Source organism: Biomphalaria glabrata, chromosome 1, assembly GCF_947242115.1.
Source record: "Biomphalaria glabrata chromosome 1, xgBioGlab47.1, whole genome shotgun sequence".
NCBI lineage: Eukaryota > Metazoa > Mollusca > Gastropoda > Planorbidae > Biomphalaria > Biomphalaria glabrata.
In genome coordinates this window covers 66,166,663-66,178,654 of record NC_074711.1, presented here as the reverse complement: position 1 = coordinate 66,178,654, position 11,992 = coordinate 66,166,663, and the positions used below count along the sequence as shown (strand labels likewise).

Sequence of the window (11,992 nt, the reverse complement as noted above, 5' to 3'; positions counted from 1 at the left end):
CTCAGAGTCTAGAAGTTAAGTGAGGATAGGAGGGTGAGTACATCCTCAGAGTCTAGAAGTTAAGTGAGGATAGGAGGGTGAGTACATCCTCAGAGTCTAGAAGTTAAGTGAGGATAGGAAGGTGAGTACATCCTCAGAGTCTAGAAGTTAAGTGAGGATAGGTGGGTGAGTACATCCTCAGAGTCTAGAAGTTAAGTGAGGATAGGAGGGTAAGTACATCCTCAGAGTCTAGAAGTTAAGTGAGGATAGGTGGGTGAGTACATCCTCAGAGTCTAGAAGTTAAGTGAGGATAGGTGGGTGAGTACATCCTCAGAGTCTAGAAGTTAAGTGAGGATAGGAGGGTGAGTACATCCTCAGAGTCTAGAAGTTAAGTGAGGATAGGAGGGTGAGTACATCCTCAGAGTCTAGAAGTTAAGTGAGGATAGGAGGGTAAGTACATCCTCAGAGTCTAGAAGTTAAGTGAGGATAGGTGGGTGAGTACATCCTCAGAGTCTAGAAGTTAAGTGAGGATAGGTGGGTGAGTACATCCTTAGAGTCTAGAAGTTAAGTGAGGATAGGAGGGTGAGTACATCCTCAGAGTCTAGAAGTTACTGTTGATAAAAAGAACTTATATAACGAATTTAATTTATTTTGACACAAACAGTAGGAAGTCTTCATATAAACTTTTGCTAGATCTACTAAAAAAAAAGTAAATGTTAAGAGACCTTGAGATGTCAGACTGCATTGTGGGATTTTCGTAAAAAAAAAACAAAACATTTTTTTATTCGTTAAAGATTTTAATAAATTTTGCGCACCGTCTTCAAAGTCTAGATCTAAGAGCCTATCATTGGAATATTATAAAGTCTAGATCTAAGAACCTATCAGTGCAATATTATAAAGTCTAGATCTAAGAACCTATCAGTGCAATATTATAAAGTCTAGATCTAAGAACCTATCATTGGAATATTATAAAGTCTAGATCTAAGAACCTATCAGTGCAATATTATAAAGTCTAGATCTAAGAACCTATCAGTGCAATATTATAAAGTTTAGATCTAAGAACCTATCATTGGAATATTATAAAGTCTAGATCTAAGAACCTATCAGTGCAATATTATAAAGTCTAGATCTAAGAACCTATCAGTGCAATATTATAAAGTCTAGATCTAAGAGCCTATCATTGCAATATTATAAAGTCTAGATCTAAGAACCTATCAGTGCAATATTATAAAGTCTAGATCTAAGAGCCTATCATTGCAATATTATAAAGTCTAGATCTAAAAACCTATCATTGCAATATTATAAAGTCTAGATCTAAGAACCTATCAGTGCAATATTATAAAGTCTAGATCTAAGAACCTATCATTGCAATATTATAAAGTCTAGATCTAAGAACCTATCAGTGCAATATTATAAAGTCTAGATCTAAGACCCTATCAGTGCAATATTATAAAGTCTAGATCTAAGAACCTATCAGTGCAATATTATAAAGTCTAGATCTAAGAGCCTATCATTGCAATATTATAAAGTCTAGATCTAAAAACCTATCATTGCAATATTATAAAGTCTAGATCTAAGAACCTATCAGTGCAATATTATAAAGTCTAGATCTAAGAACCTATCATTGCAATATTATAAAGTCTAGATCTAAGAACCTATCAGTGCAATATTATAAAGTCTAGATCTAAGACCCTATCAGTGCAATATTATAAAGTCTAGATCTAAGACCCTATCAGTGCAATATTATAAAGTCTAGATCTAAGAGCCTATCATTGCAATATTATAAAGTCTAGATCTAAGAACCTATCAGTGCAATATTATAAAGTCTAGATCTAAGAGCCTATCATTGCAATATTATAAAGTCTAGATCTAAGAGCCTATCATTGCAATATTATAAAGTCTAGATCTAAGAACCTATCAGTGCAATATTATAAAGTCTAGATCTAAGAGCCTATCATTGCAATATTATAAAGTCTAGATCTAAAAACCTATCATTGCAATATTATAAAGTCTAGATCTAAGAACCTATCAGTGCAATATTATAAAGTCTAGATCTAAGAACCTATCAGTGCAATATTATAAAGTCTAGATCTAAGAACCTATCAGTGCAATATTATAAAGTCTAGATCTAAGAACCTATCAGTGCAATATTATAAAGTCTAGATCTAAGAACCTAGGAGAACCCAGGAGACAAAGACATATTACTGAATTTGAACCAAGTAGACAACATAGAAGATATAGTAGTACAAGAAAATGGAATTCAAAAACTATTAGCCAACACCAAACCAAATAAAGCTTCTGGACCTGATGGTATTCCAGCTAGATTACTCAAAGAACTAAGTAATGAGCTAGCCCCAGTGTTTAAAATACTCTTTCAGGCTTCACTTAACCAGGGCAGAGTACCAAAGGACTGGAAAGAAGCTAATGTTACCCCCCCCCTATTTAAAAAAGGAGAAAAATCTGGCACAGGAAACTACAGACCAGTATCACTTACCAGCATCACATGTAAAATCCTAGAACACATAATATGTAGTAACATCTTAGACAAACATAATGTCCTCACACCATACCAACATGGCTTTAGGAAATATAGATCATGTGAAACACAACTAATAGGACTAATTGATGATTTTTCAAAAGGTTTAGATAATAGTGAACAAATAGATGCTATCTTACTAGATTTTTCTAAGGCTTTTGACAAAGTTCACCACCATAGTTTGCTTAAAAAATTAAAATATTTCGGCATTAATGGTCCACTGCATCAGTGGATTAAAGACTTTCTGATAGGGAGAGAACAAACTGTAATAATAAATGGCTCTAAATCAATTTCGATAACAGTAAACTCAGGTGTACCTCAAGGAACAGTCTTGGGTCCACTACTATTTTGAATTTACATAAATGATTTACCAAATTGCATTACTTCAGGAACAAAAGTCAGATTATTTGCAGACGATTGCATAATATATAGAACAATAAAAACAACACAAGACACAGATATTTTACAAAGAGAATTAGATGAATTACAGAAATGGGAATCAAATTGGAGCATGTCTTTCCACCCAGAAAAATGTCAGTTGTTAAGAGTAACAAAAAAACTAAAACAAATTAATTCCACTTATCTTATTCATGGCAAACCAGTAACACAGACTAAAAACGCAAAATACCTAGGTGTTATAATAAATGAAAAACTGTCATGGAATCCACATATTGATGAGACTACAAAAAAATCAAACAAAGCATTAGGATTTATTAAAAGAAATTTCTATAAATCAAATAAGAACATAAAACTAAAATGTTATTTAACCTTGGTTAGGCCAATGATAGAGTATGCGTCCTCTGTTTGGGACCCCTCAACTCAAGAAAACATTAAGAAACTAGAACAGACACAAAATAGAGCAGTGCGATTCATAACAAACGAATATTCACATTTGACTAGAGTAACACCTTTAGTAAAATCACTAAATTTAGAAAGCCTTCAGGACAGAAGGCTCAAAAGTAAAGTAGCAACAATACATAAAACACTGAACCATAATCTTCAAATACAAAAACAAAATTTAATAAAATACTCTGAAAGACACAAAGATAAAGGCACATTCCTCGTCCCATATGCTAGGACAAATTTGTACAAATACTCCTTCTTCCCTAGTGCTATTAGAGCATGGAATGGGTTGCCTGAGCTAGCCAGGAAAACCAGTGACTTGGCAGAATTTAAGTCATTGGTTAATATGCATGACTAAATGCATGACGCGTAGGACGTAATCATCTTCTTTTTTGAAGTAACGTCTGTATTATATAAGATAAGATAAGATATCATTGGAATATTATAAAGTCTAGATCTAAGAACCTATCATTGGAATATTATAAAGTCTAGATCTAAGAACCTATCAGTGCAATATTATAAAGTCTAGATCTAAGAACCTATCATTGGAATATTATAAAGTCTAGATCTAAGAACCTATCAGTGCAATATTATAAAGTCTAGATCTAAGAACCTATCAGTGCAATATTATAAAGTCTAGATCTAAGAACCTATCATTGTAATATTATAAAGTCTAGATCTAAGAACCTATCAGTGCAATATTATAAAATCTAGATCTAAGAACCTATCAGTGCAATATTATAAAGTCTAGATCTAAGAACCTATCAGTGCAATATTATAAAGTCTAGATCTAAGAGCCTATCATTGCAATATTATAAAGTCTAGATCTAAGAACCTATCAGTGCAATATTATAAAGTCTAGTAGATCTTTACATTCGCTTAACCAGTGGAAAAAGCAGGGGGGGGGGGGGGGATAAAATATATTACATTTTTTAAAACCTTACATTCATGATTCAATCAGTTATTTTAAGAAAAACAATCGTTCTAAAAGTTGTATAAATAATGTATTGTCTTTTTAGCGGCCCCCGTAAGGGGAAAAAGCCGCTATTAGGTTTGTGCAAAATGTCCGTCTGTCCGTCTGTCCGTCTGTCCGTCTGTCACACTCAGATCTCGAAAACTAGAAGAGATATGAAAAATATTATTTCATCATTAAATCCGGCTTGAAAAGTTTAGGTGCAACGGCTACTTTTGGTTTTCTAAAAGCAAACCGTTTAATTTATAAAATTAATTATGCAAGCGATTTTTTCATAAAAATACACCAATTCTAAAACAATTACGTAAATGTAAGGGAGGCAATGTTACAATATGCTAACAAAGATGGACAATTTTTGTGTATTTTCAGTATCACTAAGTCAAATATATTTTTAAAATGTACAGGAAATGTTTACAACAAATACAAATAATAGTTAAAGACGTTTTTTCTGGTCAACTAGCTGCTAAAATTAAAAGAAAACATTTCTGTTTGTTTATAAAGGCTAATAATGCACTTTGTATGTAAATATCACGCACATTTTTTTAAATGGACTTTTTATGCACCGATTTTCGTGCAGTAGCGTAACGTCGCAACATGATCAGGTGCTAAACCAATTCCTTAAACTTTTTTTAAAAATCAGATTTTATTTATTTTTTGTTTAGTGCCCCCATCCGAATAAAAGAAGCTTATTTTTGTGCGTTTTGTCTGTTGGTCGGTCTGTCCGTCACGATTAGATTTAAAAAACTAGAACTCTAAAAGCTATTGAAAATCTGATTTACCCTTTAATGTTCCTCCCATAACATCTCAATAGTTTTAAGTATCTAAAATTGATTGTTCCGGATTTTTTTGTGCAAAACTAATCAACGCCAACAAATGTTTGTTTGCTCTTCTAACTTATATTACATTCAATTTCCATGCTTAAACGTTGCAAAAACACATTATCAATAATATGTTGTTCCGTTTTTTATGTAAATAGCATTTTAATGCTAAATCATAATCTCTATACTGACTTATATTTCATTAAGTGTAAAAATGTTCCGGATATTGTTTTATAAAACATGAATTATGCCTAATGATTGTTTGAAATCGCATAAGGCTTTTAAAAAAAGTAATTTACTTGAATTGATTACTGAAAATTACTTTTTAGACATTTAATTTTCTTGTAAAACATAACATAGAAGTTTTGTAATCGATAAAGAAAGTTCCGGATTTTGTTTCTTACAAATCGTCGCCAGAAATTTCCGAATTTATTTAAAAATCTACTAACGCCAAATAATTGTTTGAACTCCCTCTTCTAATTAATAAACAAATAATCTTCTCATTTACGAAATAATGTTTTTACGGATTTTTATGAAAAATATTTTAACTCACTACTCTCTTACAGTACATTTAACTTTCTACCTAAAACATTAAAAAATCTAATTATCGTTAATATTATGTTCCGATTTTTAAGGAAAACAGAATCCAAACACCAAAGTAAGGTATGAAAATCTCTCCACGTGGCTGTAGTACATCTAATTTTTATACGAGACCATCCAAAAAATTTAATTAACGGTATTACATTTATCTGAAATTCTCTTTTTCTTTTACTATTTATACAAACATCCGGAACAATCTATTATATAAACTTTTCAATTGTGTTCATACCTAAAAATTATTGCGATGTTTTGAAACGTAAAATAAAGGTTAATCAATTTTTAATAACTTTTAGTTGTTTTTTTTATATCAAGATAACGGACAGACCGACTGACAGACAAAACACAAAAACAATGTGGCTTTGATCCTTTTTAAATAATATCTATTAGAACTCAGTGCACCAATGTCTATGAACCCTCGTTAAATATCTCGTGTAAATAAAGACATTTTTTTTTATGGTACCGGTACTAGCCTATTGTGAGGTAATGGAATTTTTTTTCTTTGACGTCATATGAATGGACTCTTTAAATGTAATGTTAAAAGAACGCACTCGGTGCACCAATGTCTATTAACCCTCGAAAAAATTGCTTGTATTAATGAAAACATATTTTAGTCTAACTAAGCCGTGTGACGTAGTGTTTTTTTTTCCTTTGACGTCACATGGAATGAATTCTTTAAATGAAATGCTAAAAGAACGCACTCGGTGCACCAATGTCTATGAACACTCGAGAAATGGCTCGTGTTGATAAAGGTGATTTTTAGTCTAGCTAGGCCTTGTGACGTAGTGTTTTTTTTTTCCTTTGACGTCATATGGAATGAATTCTTTAAATGAAATGCTAAAAGAACGCACTCGGTGCACCAATGTCTATGAACACTCGATAAAAGGCTCGTAATGATGAAGGCAATTTTTATTCTAGCTAGGCCGTGTGACGTAGTGTTTTTTTCCTTTGACGTCATATGGAATGAATTCTTTAAATGAAATGCTTAAAGAACGCACTCGGTGCACCAAAGTCTATAAACACTCGATAAATGGCTCTTATAGATGAAGGCGATTTTTAGTCTAGCTAGGCCGTGTGACGTAGTGTTTTTTTTTCCCTCTGACGTTATATGGAATTAATTCTTCAAATGAAATGAAAAAAGAACTCGGTATAGTAATGTTTATTAAGCCTCGTTATGTGACTCGCGTTTAAAAAAGGAATGATATCTTGATTTTGATCTAATCTAGATTTTTTAAACTAGATCTAGATTTTTATTACAGTATATCTAGATCTGGATTTATATTCTAATTAAAATTATTTTAGAGTCTAGATCTAGAATTTCTAGATCTAGTTTAGACTAAAATAGACTAGATTAAGATGTAGAATTTCAATTTCTAAACTTAAAGTGTGTGAGCAGGTCAGGCAGGCGCGAGTGGGAGGGCCTATTCTCTTCTGCTCAACATTAAAATTTACCAACAGTAGGCAGATGTTTGCGCTACTGGGTGGGCTCATCTGTGACACCTCAGTCTACGACCAAGGGGCTAGAGTCACCTAAGTAACCAGACATACTAAACTAAACTAAATGGAAACAAGATAACAAACTTTAGTTTAGTATAAATAAACAAAATGAAACTTTATTTACATGGAATAAAATAATAATAAAATATAATATATACACTAACTACTATAAACTACCCTCTAAATCTACACCACTACAAATACTACCAAACTAACCAAACCAACTATCTGACACAAACTGATCAAAACAACTATCTAACTAAATCACTAAAACTACAACACTAGACCTAGATCTACAATAAACACACTACAATAAACTAGTCTAGATCTACAGTATCCTACTATTACACTCATAACACTAACACTAAAACAAGAATATCTTATCCTTAGGCTCAGTACTTTACTATTCACTAAGAACAGAACTGAGAAACAGACTATAAATATAACTAAGTTTACTAAGGCGATAATAAAGAAACAAAATAACACTAGATCCTAGATTCCCTAGAATTAGAATAGATCTAACAACAGCAGTTATAAACAACAGCTAGATCTATAAGCAGTAATATTCAGCAGCTAAAAGCAGCAGTTAAAAGCAGTAACACAGCAGTTACACAGCAGTAATAATAGCCTGCAAAACATAAATGCAAAACTATATTATAAAATATTCTATTAGGACTGATGGACGCCGCCATCTTCCGTACAGCATGTTGCCAACTATTATGACAAATAGTCCAGTAGAAAATAAAATAACTACTTTACACATAATATAGATCTAGTAAAAAAATATAAAATATTTCTACACTTACAGGCCGTCCCAGGTACAGGAATAAAAATATAATTAGACGACAGACCACAAAGATATTCAGCTGTCACACAGACAGATATGGTACTGACCACTGGTCAACTGTACACTGAACTGTTTTAAAACAGCGTGGCATCACTTTTTATACACAAAAAGCGGAAGTAGAAATAATAAGTTTGGCACTAGCCTATAAAAATAAAATATATAAAAATATAGCTCTGGGAGCGCAAGCTCACATTCATCCCGCCTTAAATTTTTGCGTCCTCGCAAAACAAAATACTAACAAACTACTTAAAATGCATTACATACATACTGCTGACATATTCTACCATCAAAGAAAATACACACTAAAATCTATTTCACACAAAAATATACATCTCCATGACATGACTTAGATTACATTGCTTTACAAGGACAAAAGCAAAAAAATATATACACTTCATCAGCTAAAAACACAAGAAAATACTCTTGATTCTGTACATCCTCAAATAGGTACAGCAACTACTAAGCTTTAAAAAAGCTTTTAAATACACATGTAGATAACATGTACTCATAGAGTTACTACAAACTAATACATCTTTATACATAGGAATGCAACCAACATATTAAATAAAAATTACAAATATACAAATGAAGAATTGTGCTAGTATGGTGAGGAAACGAACTTCATTTCCTCCTCTCTTACATATCGGTAAGTACTGCCGTCTTCTGCCTCCACCATGTACCAGCCAGAAGCATACTTGGGTACTGCAGTAATTACAAAACACGAAGGTTCATACTGCATGAACATTCTTCCCTGGCCTCTGACTCTCTGTTCGACAAGAACTCTGCACCCAATGTTCAGAAGGTCGTTCCTTTTCTTCTGCAACTCAGGAACCTCATGAGAAAGCAAGGTGGATTCTGGTTGGACCGGATGAAACTGTAGGAAAGGATTTGTTTCCCTACATCCTTCTGCATGATTACTGGAAGTGTCAGGTGAGGCAACTTCTGAATGAATCGACATCATTTCTGCCACTGCGGGTTGGTTTCTGCGAACAATTGAATCAGGAGCAGTGTTGGATCGCCTAGGATTCTGTGGCACCTCAACAGACAATTCTGTTGGCTTGGGGGCCGGTTGCAGTTGTACTGCCTGTGGTTGTTCCACTGAGGCAACCTGAATGTGATTCACTGCTGCAGTGACATCAGGGCAAGCTCGGGTGAAATGGTCCCGGCTTCCACAATTCGAGCAGTTGCTTCTAGAAGGGTGTTGCTGGTGATCCCGGTTCATTGGCTTCTTTCGCTGACCTTGGAACCTGTTCTGCAGCCTGCAATTTCTTGCAAGATGGCCAGGTTTGCCACATGTGTAGCATTTCCTGTTCTTCATCGTTGGCCTCTTATGGTTAAGAGTGCGCTTTGGTTGTGAGACAATCTGTCTCACCTTGCCGCTAATGTGGTCAGGTTGATGGTGGTTGCAGTGGGGACAGTTAGAGTTCTGTGGTCCCGAAAGTTGTAGGAGCACAATCTGGGCTGCAAGCTCCTCCACTTGCTTGGAGAGCGCAGCTAGCTGGCTTTCAATCTTTATCTCACTGCATGTGACGTTGACTTGCGGTGCGACATCCTCATCCTGGGCCCGCCTGATGGCCATGTCTCTTAACGCCAGGAATTCAGTTTCTGGCCTGTCAAGTAGTCTCTCTCGCAGATCTCTCCTTAGGATCCTGTCACTGAGGTTTTCTACAAACTGGTCCCTCAGGATAGACTTGCTGAAGGGAGTTTCAGATAGAGCTCTCTGCCTGTCTGTGAGTGCTTCAAATGCTTGAAGGAGACGGTGTGAGTATGCGCGGACAGACTCATACTGGTGCTGGCTTATTCGGAACAGCTCCCCAATGAGGCAGTTGATGCTCCGCCTTTCTCCATAAGTGGAGCGTAGAACTTGTACAAGGGCATCTGGACATGCCCTTGTCGTCTGAGGGTGACACCTAAGTTCGGCCTTCACTGCCTCACCTAGATGTGCAAAGAGGAAGTCACATTTTTCCTCTGGATGCACCATGTGTTGAGACTTCCAAGCTCTCTCAACATTTTGAAGGAACTCTTCAATTTCCCTGGCAGGACCATCACCATGGAAGCGCCGGATACTCATCTCTGTCCTAGGCACCAAGATAACTGTCTGAGACGGCTGCATTCTTGCTGCTGCTGCTGCCTCGCTGTTCATCTACGTAACTACTCAACAAAACTAAAGCCTAATAACCTCTCTAACAAACGCCCAAAGAAAAACTGAACTATACACTATCACTACTTCCTATCACTGCCTAAACTCGTACAAAAACCTAATCTATCCCAAAAAAAATACAAGTCTGGTCACTCAAGCACAGATCCCACTTCTGACACCAAAAATGTGAGCAGGTCAGGCAGGCGCGAGTGGGAGGGCCTATTCTCTTCTGCTCAACATTAAAATTTACCAACAGTAGGCAGATGTTTGCGCTACTGGGTGGGCTCATCTGTGACACCTCAGTCTACGACCAAGGGGCTAGAGTCACCTAAGTAACCAGACATACTAAACTAAACTAAATGGAAACAAGATAACAAACTTTAGTTTAGTATAAATAAACAAAATGAAACTTTATTTACATGGAATAAAATAATAATAAAATATAATATATACACTAACTACTATAAACTACCCTCTAAATCTACACCACTACAAATACTACCAAACTAACCAAACCAACTATCTGACACAAACTGATCAAAACAACTATCTAACTAAATCACTAAAACTACAACACTAGACCTAGATCTACAATAAACACACTACAATAAACTAGTCTAGATCTACAGTATCCTACTATTACACTCATAACACTAACACTAAAACAAGAATATCTTATCCTTAGGCTCAGTACTTTACTATTCACTAAGAACAGAACTGAGAAACAGACTATAAATATAACTAAGTTTACTAAGGCGATAATAAAGAAACAAAATAACACTAGATCCTAGATTCCCTAGAATTAGAATAGATCTAACAACAGCAGTTATAAACAACAGCTAGATCTATAAGCAGTAATATTCAGCAGCTAAAAGCAGCAGTTAAAAGCAGTAACACAGCAGTTACACAGCAGTAATAATAGCCTGCAAAACATAAATGCAAAACTATATTATAAAATATTCTATTAGGACTGATGGACGCCGCCATCTTCCGTACAGCATGTTGCCAACTATTATGACAAATAGTCCAGTAGAAAATAAAATAACTACTTTACACATAATATAGATCTAGTAAAAAAATATAAAATATTTCTACACTTACAGGCCGTCCCAGGTACAGGAATAAAAATATAATTAGACGACAGACCACAAAGATATTCAGCTGTCACACAGACAGATATGGTACTGACCACTGGTCAACTGTACACTGAACTGTTTTAAAACAGCGTGGCATCACTTTTTATACACAAAAAGCGGAAGTAGAAATAATAAGTTTGGCACTAGCCTATAAAAATAAAATATATAAAAATATAGCTCTGGGAGCGCAAGCTCACAAGTGTAAAAAAAAAGTGTAGATTTTCATTTCCAAACGTTTTGATCAATATTGTAATGTTTTAATATACTAAAACTAATCTACTATTTTTTTATTAAATTTAAATTTAAATTTACGGCAAATGAATCTTTGAAACATTATTACTTTTGACCATCGGATGGCTGCCTGGTCGTGCGGTTTGCGCGCTGGACTGTCGTTCAGATTTATGGATGGCCCAGGGTTCAAAAACCCTGCCCGCTCCCATCCCCCGTCGTCCTGCGGGAGGTTTGGACTAGGAAGTAATTATCTTCAACTCTGAAGGAACATCCGAAACGTGTAAAACATTTTACATCAAAATTAAATCACCTCTTGAATATTATTTGCGAATATGCAGATCCGACAGGGATCCGACTTCGACGGGGGCCGCCTCTGAGTTTGTGTAACACAAACT

At 34.8% G+C, this 11,992-nt stretch overlaps 1 protein-coding gene across 2 annotated transcripts; it reads right to left on the bottom strand.

Moving 5' to 3' along the window:
* Positions 1 to 7,142: 7,142 nt before the first annotated feature.
* Positions 7,143 to 11,558, bottom strand: LOC129922489 (uncharacterized). 2 transcript variants are annotated; one of them, XR_008774491.1, is made up of 2 exons: positions 8,050 to 11,558; positions 7,143 to 7,871 (listed from the first exon to the last, which is right to left on the bottom strand). XR_008774491.1 is itself a non-coding variant. In XM_056008867.1 (2 exons), exon 2 carries the CDS (start codon positions 10,231 to 10,233, stop codon positions 8,689 to 8,691), a length of 1,545 nt encoding a protein of 514 aa, XP_055864842.1. In that variant the 5' UTR covers positions 10,234 to 11,153; positions 11,332 to 11,558; the 3' UTR covers positions 8,049 to 8,688. The 2 variants fall into 2 exon arrangements, 1 of the variants encoding a protein (XP_055864842.1); XM_056008867.1 differs by lacking the exon at positions 7,143 to 7,871 and having other exon boundaries at positions 8,049 to 11,153; positions 11,332 to 11,558.
* Positions 11,559 to 11,992: the final 434 nt, after the last annotated feature.

Bases quoted from the DNA above. Each gene is read 5' to 3' on its own strand.
- LOC129922489 (XM_056008867.1), bottom strand. From the start codon at position 10,233: ATGAACAGCGAGGCAGCAGCAGCAGCAAGAATGCAGCCGTCTCAGACA.